We start from the raw sequence: 20,659 nt of genomic DNA, 5'->3' as shown, positions 1-20,659 counted from the left end.
TATAAACACTGCTTAGCAACAACTAAAACATCAGTGTGTTATTACATTATTCTCATGTTAAATCCAAAACACAGCACTGTACTAGCTACTAGGATGAAAATTAACTCTATCCCTGCCGAAACCAGGAAACCTTGTTTTTTTCTGTAGGTTTTTTTAAACTTAAAAGTCACTATTAGTCACCAAGAACCGATGCTTTATCATTGCTTTAAAAGAAATCCCAAATAAACCCCATTAACCTGTCTCTTATCTCATTTTCTTAAACTGATACAAACTAGAAACCTACCGGGAACAGCCCAGAAACATGGCTTTAATGGTTGCTAATAACATTAGAGTATGTTAGTTTAATAAAAATAGACCCTTGTCCTTCATTCTTTTCTCTTCACCCCCAGGAAGAGGTGACTATGTGGACTCTCTTGACATGTCATAGGCAAAGCGATGCTGACAGCATATCAAAACGGGGTCTTCCCAAGCTGCAGCCAAAACTGTAAAAAGCAGGAAATAGACTCCTCAGGTAGCACTGCAAGTTCACGTTCACTTACCAAGTTGCCTATGTAAAGCATGTGGTCAAACTCCTTCGTCATCTTATAATGCTCCAAGGCCATGAAGAGTGTGTTCAGCACAATGCAAAGGGTGATGGTGAGGTCGGTAAATGGGTCCATTACCACAAACTTGACAAATTTCTTGATTAAAAGCCAAAGCGGGCAGCAATCCCAAATGAGAAATTTAACAGCAAAGTGGTTCCAGCAGGGAGGACATTTCTGGTGTGATTCCTCAAGCTCTAAGTCACAAGCAGCAAAGTAACAGTCAATTCACACTGAGTTATATGACAAGAGAACACTTAAAATGACTCATAACGTAGAGAAAGGCCCCTGAATTACCTCAAACTTTTTTTTAGGATAAAAATATTTCTGTCCTAACAGGCTGGCAAATTACGCACTTTGGGTTTTTTGCCAGTTGACCTGCACTTAGCAGACAGTGACCTATTCTGAAAGTAATAACCTTTTAAAAGTGTCACAAGCAAAAACGGAGAATCACACTATGGATGTAAAGTCTAGTATTATATATAGGCTCAGACTTTTACTCTGTTTTCCATTTTGGCAAGTTCAAATGGATAAGAATACACTATCTTCATTTAACTTAGATTTGAATATTTTTTTTTCATTCCCAGGTCCCATTTTAGAAGTATCTTAAGTAATACCTTTTAAAGCGGTTAAGAGATGAAAGAGCTTAAATCCAATATTTAGAGCTGATTTAAGCGCTTGAGAGCCAGAGTATCACTGGTTATCAATAGGGTTTCGGTTCTTGATGTGCAATCCAAACAGGCATTAAGCATCTGTTTTCTTCTGAAAGGCCCACATACAAAATCAGGGGAGTGCATAAGTTAGTTTGAAAACGCTGCTAAAGCTCCATTGTGTTTTTTAAAGATGCTTTTACAATATTACCTAAAATACAGCTTTTATATGTTCATTTTATTTGATCACAAAAGAAGTGAAATAGCTTCATAAGTATAATTTGTGTTAAACAGTGAAAAAGAAAAGCCAAAAAAGACAGTTAATGGCTGAATGATAATGATTAGCGGAATTGCTTAATGCTTTCCTTTTCTGATTCCTTTATGGGCATGGAATGCTGCATAACGGTTTTAGTCTATATAATTAGAACCTGCACTGATAACAGGAAAACTTCAGCCAAGGCTGTTATTTCAATCAGTTTATAAACAGCCTCCTCTCTCAAGCCAGGATGCATTCTTCGTGCATTTTCCGTCATTGGACAACAGAACTGCGGTATTAGGTGTCTTCTAGCAAGCTTTCAAAATATCGGATGATGTCCTCCATGCACAGGTTTTGCGCAAACATCTACACTGCTCCGAGATCTCTGGGAAACCAAATTGCTCCCAAGCAATAACTATGTCTTTCCAGCCTCCAAACACAGGGTTTACAGGTAAGTGCCTAAAATGATGTGAGAACCATCCGTACGCCAAACAATTTCAATGCAAAATCCTAATTTTGCATTTTTTTGGAAACCCTCCTCAAAGTAATAAAGACTTTGGGGCAGTCACTTCCTAAAGGACCTAATTTTCCAGGTAAATCCAGAAGAACACATCTGTCTATATCCATACTCCTCATAATCACTTCTAACCAACCCGGCTTATTCCACTGTTATTAGTTTTGGGACCTTCAATGATGGACACACATCAGATGTGTGACTCTTTTCTCTGAGGCTCCACACTCGACACATGCCCCTTTAAGTCCAGGTTGCTGCTGAAAGGGGCATCCCTCTCAGCCACAGGTTATTTCTCTGTCCTTTTGACAGCTTTTGTGCTCCTGGACCTTCTGGGTGTGCTGGTTCTGCTCGCTGATCCAGCTGAAAACCAATTGCTTGTACGGTCAAATCAAACTGCAGGAACACAGCGAGGGGAGGAGAAAGGTGTGACTGTCCTCTTTTGGCAGTGATGTGGCATTAAAATGGTTTAAATCAATCAAGAACCCACATCCTTTTCCCAGAACGGGTGACCTTTAGAAATCACAACAGATTTATTAGTTTTTGAAAGACATCTGCAAAAGGGAAAGTGAAATTAGACTCAGCTCCTTTTTGTTGCTACTTTATATTGTTTTAAAAAAATGGTCAGAAAAACACAGTCAAAGTTTGTGTTGGAGATATTTTTACTCTCATTTTTAAATGACCCCCCCCCCAGGTCCTTCGTTGTCTGCAAGGCTTTGCAATGTCTGGGGAAAACAGGCAGGTGATGACTACCCAAGAGCCGAGAGCAGAAACCAGTTAACTAAATGGGAAGGGATTTCTGATGTGGCTGTTTCACAGAGTTTGGCACAAATCATACAGCTATTATTATAGTTAAAGCCAGTGATACATTTTATTCTGATTTGCTATTCCTCTTGTTGTTAACAAGTATTCAATTTCAATGACTAATCAAAGTCTGGGAGTTAGAAAACGTTTGATAAGGATTGAAACAGCTTTCTTCTGTATGAGGCTAAAAACGTACATCCGCTGAGTTACCCTAGGCTTGATGGTCTCTATTTCTGTGGTAAAAAGTAATAGAAAGTACCATTAAATAAATAAGCAGAAGTCCAGCTCAGGCCTTTTAGGCATTCTTAACACATTATAAAGAAGCAAATCAATCACAAAGTTAATTGCTAAAAACCCCACAGAAAACAAATAAAACCTTTGCAGAATACACTAAACACTGGAATACATTGAAGTGATTATTTACCTAGCAAGAATACAACTCTTTATTTATTTAAACATATATATATCTGTTCTGGCCACAATACTGCTGAATATAATCACAGGGGATGGTAAAAAGCTCAGGAGGAAGAAGAGCTTTGTGGTTTCATGCTGGGCTGTCTCCAAAGAGCTAGGTCCAGTCCCTTTCTGTAAGGCATCTCCCAGATAAGTCCCTCTGTCTTGCTTTCCTATTCATCAGTAACACAGAGAATAAGGCCGCAGGAGAATCCCAAATTTCCCTTGCTCCACACTGTGTTCTTGACAGATGGCATCTCCCAGATAAGTCCCTCTGTCTTGCCTTGCTTTCCTATTCATCAGTAACAGAGAATAAGACTGCAGGAGAATCCAAAATTTCCCTTGCTCCACACTGCGTTCTTGACAGACATTTTGCTATACTCTTAGTTGCTACCTCCTATCTTGTCTCAATTTACAATGTAGGAGACACGAGGAACTGTAAGAAGCCCTTTCATGCTGCATGCAAAGAGCCTAGAAATGCGATGTCTTCCTATGAGTTGTTGTCTTGCTATCAATAAATTTGTAAAAGGGAAATGCAAAGTTCCTGTGTTTGGAAAGACAGGGAAGGGAAATCCTCCTGCACCTAATGAGAAGCCTAATGAGCAATGGAAAAATTTGCTGAGAAATATTTGCAGGGACAACTGGGTCCTTTGCGCATCCTTAAATTTCATGGTGGGTTTCAAACACGCACCAAACTGTTGTGTCCCACTAGCTGCTCTGCAAGGAAGAGACTTTCCTCCTCCACTACTTGTAAGTTCTGCACGTAGCTGGTGACTGCACACACCAGGCTTCGCATCAGCTCCAGAGAGATGAGACATAAATGCATGTACAGTCACCCAAACAGTCTGGTGCCTCACTACCCTGCATCTTGGTTAGCCCTGTGTAAATCAAATGCCATGGGGGCACAAAATGTTACCAGATCCGACTTCGATGGCCAGCATTTTGTCAGGATTTTTACAAGTCCATGGGTAAGATAGTGATTATATTGCCTTCTTGCTTCACCTATATTGTAGGGGTTGCAATAACTATCTATAATGTTGGGATAACCTCTTGCAAAATGAGAGTTTAATATTAGGGTCTTTTGTGTCACTTTGTTCCTGCCAGTCAACGTGCATATGGCTTTGAGTTGGGGAACTAAAGATGTGTCTTACCTTCCAGGGCACTGGTGATGATGCTGACAGCGCTCACTGCCCTCTGCCTCTGAAAGGGTTCGTCCGAGTGGTCCACCGATGGGCGGTGGGGCATTAAAAGGTGCTTCTTGCTTGCCTCATCCGAGGGAGAGGTCTGCTTAAATGAACACATTGGATCAGCAAAATAAAAACAAGGCAGATATGGGGTAACATTTTCAAAATTGCCTTAGCATGGTTTTTCCCATCTGATAAGTCCAAAGCTCACCGATTTCCCAATTAGACGTGTGCTGATGGGGTACTGCTTTTGAAAATGGTACTTTGAGCAATTTTGGAAACTTTGCCCTGCCCTTTGCCTTCATGTAAATAGGTGAAAGATGCAGGTGAAAATAAAGGGACGCTTCTGGTGCCAGAGAAACAGCAGTGCTGCTTTACCATGTTCTTTGCTTGTGAAAGCAGCCCTGCTTAATTACATTAATTATTCCATTATTTCTGAAATGTGTTAACTGTTTAATTATACCGATAGAAGAGGAAACGGGGCGTGGGCAACAGCTCCATTACAGGCCTCTGATATAGTACCAAGCAAACTGACTCCTCAACACATGTTTTTTCTTGTTCTGAAACACTGCCAAATCTCAGGAACATATTGTCATTCTGGTGATCTTTGGTGTCACGGATTCCGAAGCTCCGTAATTAGGGGAGAATCTTGGCTTCTTTTTTCTCAGGAAAAATAAAAAAAACCCGTCAAACTATCTAGTTCTCATGTTTCTCAAGTAAAAGCTTAAAAAAAAAAAAAAAAGAAATAAAATACCAGAAAAACAGAACTCCGCAAACCGTCTTTATTTAATGTTTCATTTTAAATTAGTTTTATGCTTTTTGAAGGCTTGGGTTTCTGAAGTCAGCCAGAAACACAGTATAGCTGCAGACACACACTGTATTAAATACTTTATATTGTCAGCTCACAGGAGCAACATGTTAAGACTTCTACTATTACAAACTCCCACTTCATACGGAGACAAATCCTGCTTGCTTTACGCCTCCAGCTCTCCCACAGGTAGAAGGAAACGTGGTGGTTAAGGTGTAAGGATCTGGGAAAGCCAAGTTCAACGCCATTCTCTGTCTCAGACCTCCTGGTTGAGACACTCAGTCTCCCAAAATAAATGTTTTAACAGCCCCCGTCCTGCTCCTCCAAGCATACAGACTGTGAGCTCCGAGACACTACGTAAGCAAGAGAGAGACACTGTAGATAGATGGGTCCTGATGGCGCTTGTGATATAGCTCAAGGAAATGTGAAAGGAGAAGAGATTCCTATGAAGATGGAAACCTCTGGTTTATACAGGTGTCAGAGTAGCTGCTTTTGCTTCTCCATAGTCAAATGAGGTACAGGAATTGGATTCAGTCTTCTGGATCTTCTCTCATCACTTGGGTCTGAAATGGCCGTAACCACCCGGAGCAGCACTCAGGATGCCAACCGAGACCTGCCATGGGCAGCTGCTTCACAGCTCTGCTGTCTGTGCCTGGGATATGCACCCAGAGGGACTCAGGATCCCTCCTCTTGGCCATTTCTCTATCAAAACTGCTCTTCAAGAAAGGCAGTTCCATGAGAATAGCAGGAGAAAAGCACGGAAGCTCTACGAGCTGTCTTTCTGGTGTATGACCTCTTCAGGGCAGGGGACATCCCCTTGTCAGGTGGTTGCAACAAAGCCAGTTGGCCACTGATTGACACTGAAAATAGCCAGGATACTGGTCCTAGGTCACTTCAAAGTACGGCAGTTAAAAATACCAATCACTGCAAGACCAGAGAAGAGTAAGGACTTTTAAAGCAAGCACTTAAAACATTAGCTAAGCCAGGAAAGCAGTAATGCTTCAAAATGGCTTTTTTTTTTTTTTTTAATAAAATGTTCTCTTTTGTTAAAACAATTGGCTCATTGTCCATTGAGTTACTGATGCAGTCATCTTAAAAGGAGAGGTGTAATCAGAACTTATTCAAAGAGACTCTTACTTGTGCACAACATAACAAGAAAACACCCTATCCTTGGCTTAGGAGCTGGGGAAACCAGGAATGGTATTTCAGATGCATTAGTTCACTTGATTCCCTTCACCTCAAAAACATCCAACAAAAACCAAAGAAACAACAAATGTTTTATTAACAAAGAAAGCATCTACAGAATTGCATAATCATTTGCACCAGTTTGGAGTACATAACAAATACATGGGGCTGAAAAGAAATAACTAGACAAGGAGATAAAAAACATGAGGGAGACAAATTTCCAAGTAGAATAAACTAAAAAAGTAAAAGCAAAGAAAAAGGAAAAAAAAAAAGCCAAATAAAACCCCAACTCTTCCAGTTCCCTCTGTCTGTAGAATAAACCATAAGAAAACCTCAAATTTCAAATTCCTCTGGATCATCTAACTTTTTAAATTGTATCGTCTTTCCATCCCATCTGACCCAAAGCTTAGGACATACCAGTAGCATGACTTTGGACAACCTCATCCCCAGAAGTACCAGTTTTCTGACTGTCAAGAAAGATACTATATTCCTAGTCACGCATGCAGAAGTGCTTGCAGAAGTTATGGGTTGGTGGCCTTTATCTGAAAGCCACCTTTTACTCACAGGTGCAAAGAGAATTCACTGCAGAGGTAAAAAGTCAAAGGAAAAACATTCAGAGAGTCATTCTTCCTATTTTTTGATTCAGCTAAACCAGGGTAAATGAAAAGTCCAAGTTAAACAGGTTTGGTATATCCTTCATAAAAAAAATAGCAGGGAACTGACTTTTTCCCTAAGTTTGATGTGATATTCCCAACCCAACAAGTTTTTTAAGTCACTCTATTTTTCTTTCCAGCCCAGCATCCTCAGTCCTGCCACCTGTGTCACAAGAAGTGGTCCCCAAGACTTCAGGAGTTCCGCTGGAGTCAAGGGGACTGTTGGCAGCGTGCCATCCTCCGTGTGCAAAGGGGTATTTCTGAAGGAGACGTGTGCATGGCTCCTTCTTCATCTCTGGAGGGGCGAGGTGGTGAAATTTGCTGCTGGCTCTGCGTTCAGAGCAAACGCTGCCACACGTGATAGCCGCCTGCCTGCCCAGCTGCACGTGTCCCCGCCGGAGGGCAGAGCCCAAAGCCTGCTGCTCCCTGCCAGCCGCTCGGCAGCGGGCACACAGCGGACGTTCATCCCCAGAGCCAGGACACAGTGTCTGGCAGGCAATGTCGGGGTGTAAGGAATACTCCTGTCCTCTTGCAGGAGGACGTGGCCTCTTTACCAATAGAACAGTAAATCTGTCACATAGTCAGCTTGCAATTTACTATGAAGTATTTTTCCAGGAAAGAAAGTTTCCATCCAGGTGAATTGCTTAAAATTATTGAAGTTACTTAGGGAAGTTTATGAGCTTTTGTTCTTTGTAAATAGATATGTGAGGGGGGTGTGTGTTTATTATTTATTTTAGGACAGAGTTAGCTAGTAGTCACAGAAGGAACTGGCAGGTTTTGCACTCTGAGATAGAGAGCAGTTCCAGGAACTGGACGAACAAGGCAGCATAAAGGCTATTATCGTTACAGAGAGAATGTACACAGGCACAGTTGGTCATCGTACTTATATTTGTATAGAAGTTAAGCAAAAATAACAACAGTCCCTATAGTTACGCAAGGAGTCTCCTTAGGATGCAGATGAGAAATCACAACGGAATTAAACACAGGCACCTCCAGCAGGACAAGATTATTTGTGTTGCTCCCTTATTGACTGGAAACGTTTCTCCGTTGGATTAGCTGAATTCTATAGGGACAAATATGCTCTTCAGTAATTTACATGTAAATGAAGATGCATAACATTGCAGAATTATTTTCTTCGGACTGCCTACAGTTCTGAGTTACGCCAAAACTGTTATGTGAAGATGGGCTTATACATGGCAGCATTTTAAAGACCACATTTGGGAACTGGGACAAGTTTAATTTTCCTTGTACAGTAAAAATCTTTTCAAGCATAAAAAGAAGGCCACACCATGAACAATGGACCCAGTAAGGCACTAGCACAATTATTTAATGAGATTGAAGGTGACCATAATAGCGCACAGCATTAAAAAGAAGGCATTTAATTTTGTGGATACTTGATTATTTAAAAAGATGCACTGTAAACTGGAGCAGCTTGCAATATTTGTGTCAAATCTGCATTTACACTTAGGATGTGCTAAAGCAAAGTTTGAAATGAGCGGAAACTAGAGCCACAGTGACAGCTCTCTGTGCGACAGTGGCAGAGGGCTGGCTAGCTTTCGTCCGAATGACTTACTGGTGGCAATTTTTTGATGACTTATTTTGTTGACCTCTTTCTGAACATGAAAACTGCTAACACTTTGCCTTTTCACCAGTCCCATGGCAAAGCAAGAAGGGGAAAAAAGAAATTTTACCTCGAAGTGGTTTTAGGGTGAACAAGAAAACCTCAAACCAATGTGGTCAGCAAAACAGTTTTATGCTTAGCAAAACAAAAGCCGAAATTTTACCTCGAAGTGGTTTTAGGGTGAACAAGAAAACCTCAAACCAATGTGGTCAGCAAAACAGTTTTATGCTTAGCAAGAACAAAAGCCAAGGTCTTTTTTTTTTGTATAAAAAAGACAAAAAAGTTTATCTAAAGATAAGCATCTAAATCCTTAGTTCGGCACCTCGGTGAGCAGCCTGGCTTTTCTTAAGGGCTCATTCCCAAGTATTTTTCTCTCCTGTCAAGCTAGAAATACTCAGTACTTCTAGTTTCCTAAAAGAAAAAAAAATATGTGCAACCAAGATGAAATTCAGGAAAGGTTGTGTGTGCAAGAGGGAGACCCCAGGTAGCTCCAACCTCCACCTTGCTGCTCATCCCAAAGCCATGTCATGGGTGGCCCTGCTCCGCTGCTGGGCTGATGGGAAGCTTTGGTGAGCAAGTGAGAACAAAGCAATGGAGACCACCAGCCAACAGCCAGCTGCCCACTTGCAAACAATCACCTCCTCAGTCCCATGTCCATTTCTCTGCCACTTCTAACCTCCAAAATAATTGGAATGTCAGGCTAAACCAAACAACCCCTGTGATACCCCTGCAGAGTTACAGAAAGGGCTCAAATTGGCTTTAGGAGGCAAGAGGGGACGCTGCCATGTGTATTTTTTAACCCTTAAGAAATTCTTGAAAACCACAGGTGACATCTTACTCGTCCTCATCAGATCCCATGGATACATTGAGCTCCAGATAACAGCTCATTAACTTAATCCAATTCTGTTCAAACAGATCAATACCTTGTTGAAGGGAGATGTTATTCTAACCTCTTAAATAACTAAGAAACACCAAGACACAACAGAACAATACATAGCTACAAATAAATACTACAAGAATGTGCAGAAACTTTAGTTTGTAGTGTGCTCTGAAGTTACTTACATGATATATAGACTTTCTCTAAAAAAGACAATAGCCCAAGCTCCCAGCCCGGCAATCAGCAAGAGCATAAAAACGTATCATTTTTCAAACCTCTCAGTCTCAGGACAAGCCAAAAAAAATTAGGACTTTAAGCATGGTCACCATGGTCATCCTGCTTGTGTCTTATTTACACTGGGGTAAGTTCGATGAAATCAGCAGCTGCACCACTTGAAGAAAGCTGGTAGGAGAACAGGACCAGCCCTGATTCAGTCCTCTGCAGGGTACACTGGAGATTTCAAGGAGAGTGACTAGGACATACCACGGGTTTCTTGGGACAAGCTCCCTGCACCCCTCAGACTTGAATGCCTGTTGCTCTTCACATCCAGGTGAAGAATGCCTGACCCAGAGCCACCTCTGTGGGGGGTGTTTGCAGATCATACTTTCATATTGCACCACTTTGCTCTTCATACCTCAGCGGGCTTCCTAGCTTGAACACTGCAGTGTAACCCTCCGTGCTGCCAAGAGCAGCTCCCCGACAACGCTGCCACCACTCTTTGCGGGTGCTCTTATGTGGCATGGGAACATCAACGGGTGTAGCAAAGTGTGCAGAGTCTCATGGGATTCCTGCAGAGGAGAGGATGTCCCTCCTCTTGCTCAGGCTGTGCACTGAAGCCCCTGGTGACTGCATGGACGGATGCCATTCTGCATGGACCGTGCCAAACATGGCCAGCAAGCCTGCTGACCAGTCAGCCTACCCCATCTGACAAGACTGACAGGCCTAAGCAGCATTGATTGAGATTATTTGAAATCTCTCCTGTTTCACTAGCTGTATTTAGGGATTAGGGGGAGGAGATGGAAAGTGGAAGCACACTTTGTTTCTCACGGAAGCACACTCACAACCGTCTGTGCCAAGCAGCCAGGGCCATCTGAAAAGCATTTGAAACTGGCTTTTTTAGCTTACATGCTCTTCTTCAGCCAAGTGTCAGGAGACCACTCTTCTGAGTCACCAGCCTGAATAGTGGGATAATCTGCTGCAGCTGCCTCTCTCATGGGAAAGGGAACAAGCAGCATGGATACCTTCATGTCAGCTCAGCTGCCACCTGCAGCCATTCCCATGGGCAAAGAGACCTTGGCCGGGACAGGGGGTGGCAGTTGCAATGGCATAAAGGCATGAAAGTTGTTCATCGTGGTCCCAACTATTTTGCCTGGGGTAAAATCTTCAGGCTGAATGTTGTTAAAACTGATCAGGCTAAAATTCTCAAAAGTGGCTAGTGACTTTTTGTGCTTTCCCTGAGAAACCTTAGGAGGGCCCAGTTTGAAATCATCTGCTGAAACTATGGTCTGCTTAAGGGCTGCAGGTTGGAAACTCAAAACCAGAGACGGTCAGATCTTATTTGATGTTTACTCTGCCTTTTAAATTAGAAGGGCTTTTCCAAGCTTTCCCCAAACCAGAATTCAGCTGTCTCCCCCCTCAGTAGCAATCAGACAGGTCTGTTATGCTCATCTGATACTACTGAGCATCATAGAGGGACCTAAACAAATGCGTCTTCAAAACCTAATGCTGTAAAACATGTTTTGCCAGCTACATCACCTCAGATGTCGCATCTACATCAGTGAAGCCACACTTACACCTCAGGAAGCTGCAAGTCAGGGCTTAACACATATTACAGTGATGCCTTTTCATGGACTGATCCTTCGTTTCTTGTTTAGGGAAGATACAACAGATAGCACAAGTGGGTCCTTTTTCTCCATGGGCTTACACTTGTACAAAATAAATAAAACTGGCAAGGTCAGTGGGGTTAATGAGGTAACTTCAACTTCACGCTGCAACATCTTTCTTTTGCCTCCCCCAAACATATCAAGAGACTATAAAAAGAAGCCAGAGCTGCTAACAAACAAACTCAACTTCAAATTTTAACAAGAAAAAGGTGAAAGTAATCAAACACAAAGCCCAGAAGCATGTCGATTTATCTCTGAGCACACTGAGGTGTTGGATTTGCTATTTCCTTTTGCCTGCGGTCCACAACTGAGGCTGCACGTTTGTGCTCAGCGCTTATGGTTCCTGTAGTGAATACATCTGTACAGCAATGGGCTTCTTGCCAATTAGCTTTTAACTCCAGCTCACATTTTCTGGATAGATTAGATACCAAACCTGTTTTGCAGAAGACACAACATCCTTCACATTGCATCAATGAATGAGCATCTGTTACTATAGTGCCTGGGTGTTATTTCCTAGATGACCAGGGAACTGCCAAGTGAGCTCACCCACCCAGGCCATTTAATTTTCAACATCCTTTTTTTTAAAAGGCAGGAAGCTGGCAAATGAAAAGAAATGCCAGCAGAGCTCAAAGCCTCCCTGTCACCTCAGGGCCCAATCCTGTAAAATACCAATATTTCCCATGAAAGGTTGAGTGCTCTCATGCTTTGTTAAGATTTTTTTGACAGCTGGGAGAGCCTCAGCAGCCCGCAGAGCTGCTTTCCTTACAGAGGAAAGGGGGACGTCCGCTGCTCATCTACTGAAGCTTTTCTACTTTGGTTCAGATTTTTTTTTTTAAACAGATGTACAAACTCTATCTTCCACAGTTCCTTTAATGCACAGCTTTTTTGCACCAAGCTAAGTCCAATAAAACTCCACTATCTACAAATAGTGTTTCTGCTGCTCAGCTGTCTAGAGACTGCTCTCAGGACTGGTCTTCCTTGTCTGCAGAGAGTAAAAATGGGAGTACCAAAGTCCTAAATGAACAAAGGTGTGAACATCTGAAAAAGCAGCAACAGCCTCAAAACTGTCAACAAAACAGATAATTCTCACACCACCCAGCACGGCCCCTCCTCTCACATACAGTGTGAGAGTCTATTTGCAGGACTACAGGGAATGCCTGGATAGCTGAGGAAAAAAATTCAATACAAAGCTTGAAAGGGAAGAAGCTGCCTGGCTCTAGAGAAAAAAAAAAAAGCTACTTCTCAATTTACTGATAATCTGACACCACGGCTGGGATCCATCTCACTCGCCTTTCTCTTCAGGAAATACCTTGCCTAATACATGTTAGAATCACATTTGCTTATTTCCCCAACAATGTAACCCGTTTTTGGCACCTGGTTATTCTGAGTAGGTTTCATCTCACCTGACTTAAGACATGTGCAATACAGAGTTATTCACCTTGGGCTCCCCTTGTAGTTAAAGTGAACAGAAAGAGGGACTTTTAGGGAGAGAGATTATTCTGACCCATTTTAGATCTCTAAGATGAAATAAATCCTGCCCACACTGGCCATAATGACTAGACCTCTGTTGCTTTAAAGACTGTTGAGAGTAATGAGCTCCAATGTAGATTATCTACATTAAAAGAGATAAATTCCCACCATGTCAAACTGGCAACCTGTCCAAATTGTCCTGCCTGTGTAGCAGCTATTTCCAAAACACCATCTCATAGTTTTCCAAGTGAATTTGTGCTTGGGTCCTAATGGTATCAGTCTTAATAGTTTTATTTACAGCCTTAATAAATAATTTGCAGCAGTGGTGCTTTGCAACAAATATCCTGGCAATCTACAAAAGGCTTGAAGTCTGTTGATCATCTGCTCATCTTTCCTGGGTGTTATTTGAACTGGATGTTAAACCCTTCTGGGAACTACCTTCGGACCGTAAGAACAGCCCTCCACAAGTAGCTATACAGAAGACGAGGTTAGATGCAAACAGATAGCAACCAGTGGGAGAAAACGCAGTCTCAAGATGGTAAGACTCACACCGAGTCATTTTAAAAACATCATTTTCTAGCCACCGGACATTGTCAGATATTCAAACGTCAAAAGAAACCAACTTAAAAAATGTCCCTACAAGAAAAGAAAATTCATATCAAACCCAAGATTTAGGTATTTGCCTCCAGCCAGCTCTGAAGAGTAAGTCTCACCAGAAGTCATGAACCTCTCTTATGCAGCACTAGACACACGTTGCTGTGGGAGTTATGCCATCGTCTTCCCACCCTGCCTCAGGATGCTGGGTCTGGGTTTCTCACTGCAGACTGCATATGGCGTAAATCAATGACAGCAAACTCTTACAACATTTAGAAGGAAACAAGAGCGTGAATCACATACAAAAGTTATAAAGTACTCACCAGGTCGCCTGTCCCAGGTTTTTCCATAATAACTGGGGGGAGCAGTAACCCTGCAGGAGAAGTAGGGTCTGGGTTGAGTGCCCCGGTGCCTCCTCCTATCAGGGAAACCACACCATTGCAATCCACTGAGCTGTTCCTTTTGCCCGTCTGGGTGTAGTTGGGAGTAGTAGGGTGAGAACTATGGCTCACTTGACTTTGCACGCTCGGACGCCTCCCAGATCTTGGAATTAAGAGAGAGCCCCGGTGGCTTTCATTTTCCCCAGCAGTGCTGATCTCATCATCGGCAAAATCTGTTTCGGAGCCAGTGTCTCTGCCACGGAGTCGGAAACTGAATATGCTTCCGTGGCTGGTTCTGCGCTTCACCAAGTTTGCACTGGGACCATAACTAATGTCAAGGAGAGTCTAGAAACCCCCGGAAAGGAAAAAGGGGAAAGAGAAACAACATTTTGCAACACGTTTTCAGGAGCGAGGAAGGTCTGGGGAGAGCAGTAAGTTCCATTTTAAATCAAGTGCTTCAGAGAAAGACTTAATTACACGTATTCAACCTTCACAAAGTTAAGAGGTTGAATAGTTATTCCTAGCCATTAGGTATTTGTTTAATACTTGACAGTTAAAGATGTACTGAAATAGGAAGGGTCAAGGTGGCATTCACCTCGTAGCGTGATACTTCCTTTGCTTCTACTCCCTGCCCCCCCCATCTGATAAGTGCCAAAGGACTTGGGAAGGCAGCACAAGGAGTGGAAGACAGGAGCAGGGAAGGGGATCCAGCTCCAGTTTACCGCATTATCACACATCTTCATAACAGCTAGGGAAGGAACGTTGCAGCGGGAGAAGAAGAGATAAAGAAATAGGGCAGGAAATGAACTGCAGGGGAAATGAGAAGAAGAAGGAAGAAGAAGAAGCAGAATACGACGGACGAAGGTGATAAAGGAAAAAAAAAACCAAGAGCAAGAAGAGGGATATGGTTTATTAGTTTGTAGAATGATTATCCCAATGCACGTGGCTGCTTTAAGGGGCAGGTAACCTCAGTACACAGCAGTCTCCCTCACACCCAAATATCAGCCTTGACGATCCACTCTGACATCAGCTAGTGAGAGTGCAACTCTGACAGAGCATCCGCAAGACGTAGCCAAGCACTAAACACACCTAAACCCTGGCAGAGTAAAAAGGATGTTCAGAAAATGCATAAGGAATTAAAGTCTATCCCCTTCCCTCATATCTGAAGAGGAAATTATTGGAATAAGAGCATTTAGGCAGAACATACTTTTGATTTTATGGCCCGTACAGAATTTTCAGCTTCTTCAGAACTTTCTCATGAGCCAAGTATATATGAAGAGAGGTCAGATCTCCACAGCATCCACAAACGAGACAAACCAAATGAAGCCTGATTTCATTTCGCACTGTAGCTCACACCACTGAGTTACGTAATGATGTTATTTTGTGACACCGGTACAAGGAAGAGTACAAAACCCAGGCCCCTTCTAACTAAAAACAACCCATTTGGATTGCTACCGAATTTCAACTGGTCAAAAATCCGTGCCTGGGTTTCCATGGCACAGTCATTGAGACTGATTTCTGATGGCAACACACTTCCAGCTGCTCAGATTGCATCTGAATGATGACTCAGCCTTACTCCCTCCAACCATGCCAGACACAGCCTTGCAGAGAAGATTTACTATAAGCTTTGAAATGTGTCTCCCATGTTTCTCATGCATATGACATCCAGGGGCGAAATGTGAAAACAAGAAATATTAATCTAAGAAACAAACTGGCAATGCACAGCTCCAATCCACGGTCATTCTGGTACGTGGTGTCTTGAAACCTACCCAGAATGAAGCTAAAGAGCAATTCCAGCTTTAACAAAGGTGTAATTTGTAACGGGACCCACTCAAGCAATGAGACAACAGCAAAAACTATTAGATTAAGAATAGCATGCCATTTACAGAAATCCAGCTCTGTGTAAATTTTGTGAGCTGGGGAGTCATTAATTGGTCACATTTACTTACATCACTTACATGTTTTCTTTGAGCTTTTTATGGCTGCCAAATATCCCTAAATTCACTGACAACAAAATATAAAAAGGCTTAGCCCATTACATAGCTATTCAAAAAACCAAAATAAACTGATTTAAACTTTGCCCTCAGTTAAGCAAAGACAAATTATGTGAAGCTGTTTATGATCATTTGATACATACAGCATGTGCAAATTCATGTTCATGCATGTCAGTAACATTTATATAAAACCCTATTTAACAACAGCCTCACTATTTTTTTTCCCTGCAATAGAATGTAGAAACAAGTGCCACAAAGTTTTGACTTGAAGGCAACTAGAAAAGGAATACAAAAATGTTAATAACGTCTTTGTATAGCATTTAAAAAGCCCTCAGAGACAAGTTTCCTCCTTTTCTCCTCCTCTCTTTTCTTTTTAAGCTTTGCAGGTTTCCTCTAAGAATTTTTTTATCTCTAGTGGGGATAGGATAGATATAATCAGATGAATGAAATTAAAGTAAGAAAATAAACCAGACTGTGCGTAATCTTGAAGCAGAAAAAAAAAAGTAAAAAAAAATTGAAACAAAATAGATTCGTAAGAATGTTTAATGGGCGTTTTTAATTCATTTTGAAAATAAAGTGGTAATATGTTTCCTTCCACTGTTCTAACACAGACTGTCTGCAGGTCAGTTATGATATTGAATAGATGATTCTTCTTTACAGCTCAAAGTTTCAGCTTTAATTACCTATTCAAAGCCTGGCCTATCCAGCAAAGTGCAGTGTGAAATAAGTAACGTTTCAGACCGTGGCTTACCATTCTCCTCTGACCATCATCGTAGTCACACTTGGGATTCCTTTGGTCTTCCCCATACTCTTCTGCCCCCAAAGATTTCTTTTTCTTTCGCCTGTTTCTTCTTTCCTTGGCATTTTTTGATGCTAAAGGTGACATTTCCAATGAACTAAGTGACATTGAATCAATTCCTTTAGCAGCGAGTGCCTAAAAGAGAAGATGGTAGAAGGTATAAAATTTATTATTTGAATTAAGGATCTCAGTGAGAACTAATAATTACTCTGCTCAGCAATTATTTTTCATTTTAAGTTTTAAGGTTGTATAGGAGATAAATTAAAAATGTCAGTGGTCATTAATCATAAAACTCTCTCACATGGCTGGAACCAGCCTTAACCTGTTTCTAACCTCTACAGTTAGCCATAGGAAAATAAACAACAAGCGAGACGGGTTCCTAGTACAAATGCACACATGCAGGTCTGCCACCCAGATCCTATGACGGAGCATTAGGAATGGCTGCATAAAATAATGTGATTTATGTAGAGCTCACACACAAGTTCCTTTGCCATTTCATGAGCGGAACAGCCTGTGTGCACACACCTGCAGGTGTACACTGTGCACACATCTCTGGAGTAACACTTCTGGTGCCAGTCAAAAAAAATCTCAAGCTGGGGAACCTCAGATTAAGCCCCCCTGGACTTCAGCCGCTTGAACCTGGAGGGCCGGACAGGAGGGCAGCCAAGCTGGCTGCCGGGATATTTCCTCCCCTATCACAGAGGGATGCTAGGAACAGCAGGCAATTCAGCCGGCACGTTTTTGTAAACACTTATCCCAAGCAGCAACACAGGCAGCTATGGTGAGAGATGCAAAGAGCAAACCGTGGGCTTAACTGGAGATAAGGTGGACTTCGCTTTGCCGTGTGCTTCAGTGCTGTGCTGGCTATCTGGTGGCATCGCTGCAGGAGCTGACTGATAACAGACCAACTCCTAGAAACCCAGCAGAAGCTGAATGCGAAAGCCTGAGCACAAAAAAACACAGCCTGGGAAGCAAATGAGCAGCCAGGAGAAAGAATCGATAGGTGCAGGGAGGAAGCCGCAGCCCACGCCAGCGCGTTGGGTCCCCATCCCTGGTGCAGGCAGGAGGAGCAAGGGGGCTCTGAGCACAAAGCACGAGGTCAGGTTTGGAGGTGCCGGCATCTCAGTGGTAGCCACATCAGTGGCCCAGAGACAAGCCCATTTGCAGAGCCCGCAGCTGAAATACATAAAGTGAGTGAATTACAAAGGAAAAAAAAAAGCCTCTCCAGGTTCCCAAGAACAGGAGAAACGGATGAATCCTCAGTGCTATTGTCTGTAAGCCACTACAATCAAACAGGCAATCAGCTCTCCGCAGCAAAATACTCCCTTCCTCCCACAGGCATCAGTCCAAGGAAAGTGAAGGCACTTAACAGTCATGTAAAGAATCAATCACGTATTTCAAGGAGCAGCGGTAGCTCTATCAAGCTGAGAGCACAACAAAACTTAATTCCTGTGGGAAATACCTTTCACGAGCAAGCTGCTTAGAGCAGAGAGGAGGGCTCAGACGCTGGTCTAGGCTGGTTTTTTTTTTTCTTTTTCGAGTCAATTGATTTAATTGCTAGGCTGAAGTGCTTTCTCTTCATAAAGATTCAGCAAGTCTTTTGGTGTTAAGTTCAGGTTTAGGAATGTGTTAGACAAATTGTGTAAATTGACTGATAGTCCCCAAGCAGGCCTATCAATTATATTTGAGAGAGGAGGGCTCAGACGCTGGTCTAGGCTGGTTTTTTTTTTTCTTTTTCGAGTCAATTGATTTAATTGCTAGGCTGAAGTGCTTTCTCTTCATAAAGATTCAGCAAGTCTTTTGGTGTTAAGTTCAGGTTTAGGAATGTGTTAGACAAATTGTGTAAATTGACTGATAGTCCCCAAGCAGGCCTATCAATTATATTTGAGCTCTCTTTATACTGCACAGTGTAAAAGCTAGTCTAAAGAGTTTCAGTTTTCCTTTCCGATTGCCGTCATATTTTATTGATCTAGAAAATATTGTAGTTTGTACTACTAGGCGTGCTGTACTCTTACTGCAGAATAAGCTAATTTTCAGTTTCTTAGCATTTTCTTACCTATTGCTTAGGTTGAAATGCTTCTGCCCTGCGTACCTTTTTCAGTCGTTGAAAAAGGATTTGGACCAAATTGTTTCTCAGAGCATGGATGATGTCCCTGTGTCCTGTCTATCTACCTTTTCTGTGGAAGTGTCCTGCCCCTCAGGCATTGCAAGCCATAACTCACTGTGATATCTCCCAGGGCAGGGAAGGAGTTTGGGACCAGGCATGTCTGGCAAGGACGGGTGGTGGCTGAAGGATGGAAGAAAAGCTTAGCTCTCACAAGCCCTGACATGGGGAGTACTCAGTCCTATCTCCAGACTATCCTATCTCAAGTCCTATCTCTAGGACTCTCGCCTCAAGGCAAGAACTTAGTGGTATGGTGAGAAAGTCAAAACCAAGAACTTGATAAAGGCTTGGGGAGCAAGATTAAAACTGAGTAGCTCTGACTGGGGTGAGACACCTGAGAAGGACATCTGAAAGCTACATGGTGTAGCAGACCACTCAATCCACTTTCCTGAGCCTCTTCTTCCAGATGTCTAATTTGAGATGGTGCGGGCTGCTCTGCAGAATTACTGAGCTTCACTAATGAACACAATGGACCCCAATTACTCTACTCCTAAGTTTCCTTTCCATAAACTTGGGATAATTCTCCAGGAGTACTGCAAATACAAATGAGTATTTTTGAAGCACACAGAGTCTGAGCAGTGACAAGAGGCACTGAAAAACCTCTGAGGATGTTAGTCATTTTGTCTTAGAAGCAGGCTTTGAATGCCTGAGTCGGGAAGTCTGCTCGAGCTGGCCTAAGGCTACAGAACAAATGATGAGAAAGTGAAGAGCTGCTCTTGAGTCATGCACTGTCCACCCTTTGTACTGAGCAGGGCACAGGAAAAATGAGACGTCGTCGGCTGAAGAAAAGACTATGTTATAAAGCATATAGATAAATGGGAACAATTTAGGTTTTCACGAGCAACCTTCATTTTGACACATTCTGACTTGCACGACTTAATGTTCCTTTTTTGTGTACATACAGGCTTAACTGAAATCAAAGCCTTCAAAAGGAAATTCTTAAGTGTCTTTAATTATAGCTGGGGCTACCAAAGTTGACTGTTATTAGGAAGAGCTCAGCTGGAGTCAAACCACATGAAAATTTATATAAAATAGGTATGAGTTGGAGCTCAGTTTGCTCCCTTAGGTTATGGCAGAACGTTACTCTGTTCAAAGTGCCTGTATATGGACTAAATTGCATTTACCTATTACTTAAACCATCAAAGAGGATCTTTAAAAGGACTTAAATGATGTATAAGCCTTTACTAGCACTTTGTCAAGGGTGAATTGCATTTTCTATTTTCTTTCCAAGGATTTAAATGGGTTTTGGATTAGGCCCTGAAACCATATGTACCCAAAAGAAAATTATGTATATTAGTTTATATTGTGTATCAAGGATTTATTTCTCTGAACTACAGTGCTACATGTTATTTCAGACTAATTTTCTTATTGTCTTCTTGTTCACAGCACCTAAAATGTTCTCTTCAGCTGTTTAATAAAGGCTTTCTACCCCACACAAACCACAGGCAAATTAACTAGTGCTATTAAGGCTGTATGGCTACATCCACCATTCGGCCTCCCTGTTTTGTTTAAGCTTATGACATAACATTGAATCCATATCCTTTGCATAATTTGCAAAGCCTAACCTCAAGACCTGCCTGTTTACTTTTTCAGGAATGAAGTCGTATGTGCTTTGACAGTGAGGAAACGAACGTGAGCTAAAGTGATGGTGGAAGAAGGTTCAGCTGGGGCTATGCCTGAGCTGCCAAAATAGCTGTTCTGTGCTCAGATGCAGATGTCGTTATACCATCATTAAAATGTCTTATATGCCAATCAATATAAATTTCTCTGCTGGCATAAGTGGTACAGTTAA

The 20,659-nt window shown here is 42.1% G+C and overlaps 1 protein-coding gene across 2 annotated transcripts in view; it reads right to left on the bottom strand.

The window, feature by feature from the left end:
• Window positions 1–20,659, bottom strand: part of LOC103905978 (sodium channel protein type 5 subunit alpha) — a 177,414-nt gene that overhangs the window by 100,758 nt on the left and 55,997 nt on the right. For both annotated transcript variants that reach the window (XM_009287793.1, XM_009287794.1), the window contains exons 10-13: window positions 16,656–16,838; window positions 13,854–14,255; window positions 4,407–4,539; window positions 540–778 (exon numbers count right to left, since the gene is read on the bottom strand). In XM_009287793.1, coding sequence (XP_009286068.1) covers window positions 540–778; window positions 4,407–4,539; window positions 13,854–14,255; window positions 16,656–16,838 — 957 coding nt within the window. The remainder of the gene's footprint in view (window positions 1–539; window positions 779–4,406; window positions 4,540–13,853; window positions 14,256–16,655; window positions 16,839–20,659) is intronic.

The sequence above is a fragment of the Aptenodytes forsteri genome, unplaced genomic scaffold (assembly GCF_000699145.1).
Source record: "Aptenodytes forsteri isolate BGI_AS27 unplaced genomic scaffold, ASM69914v1 Scaffold296, whole genome shotgun sequence".
NCBI classification, from domain to species: domain Eukaryota; kingdom Metazoa; phylum Chordata; class Aves; order Sphenisciformes; family Spheniscidae; genus Aptenodytes; species Aptenodytes forsteri.
The sequence above is the reverse complement of the archived record's forward strand: the minus strand, read 5'-3'. Positions and strand labels throughout refer to the sequence as shown.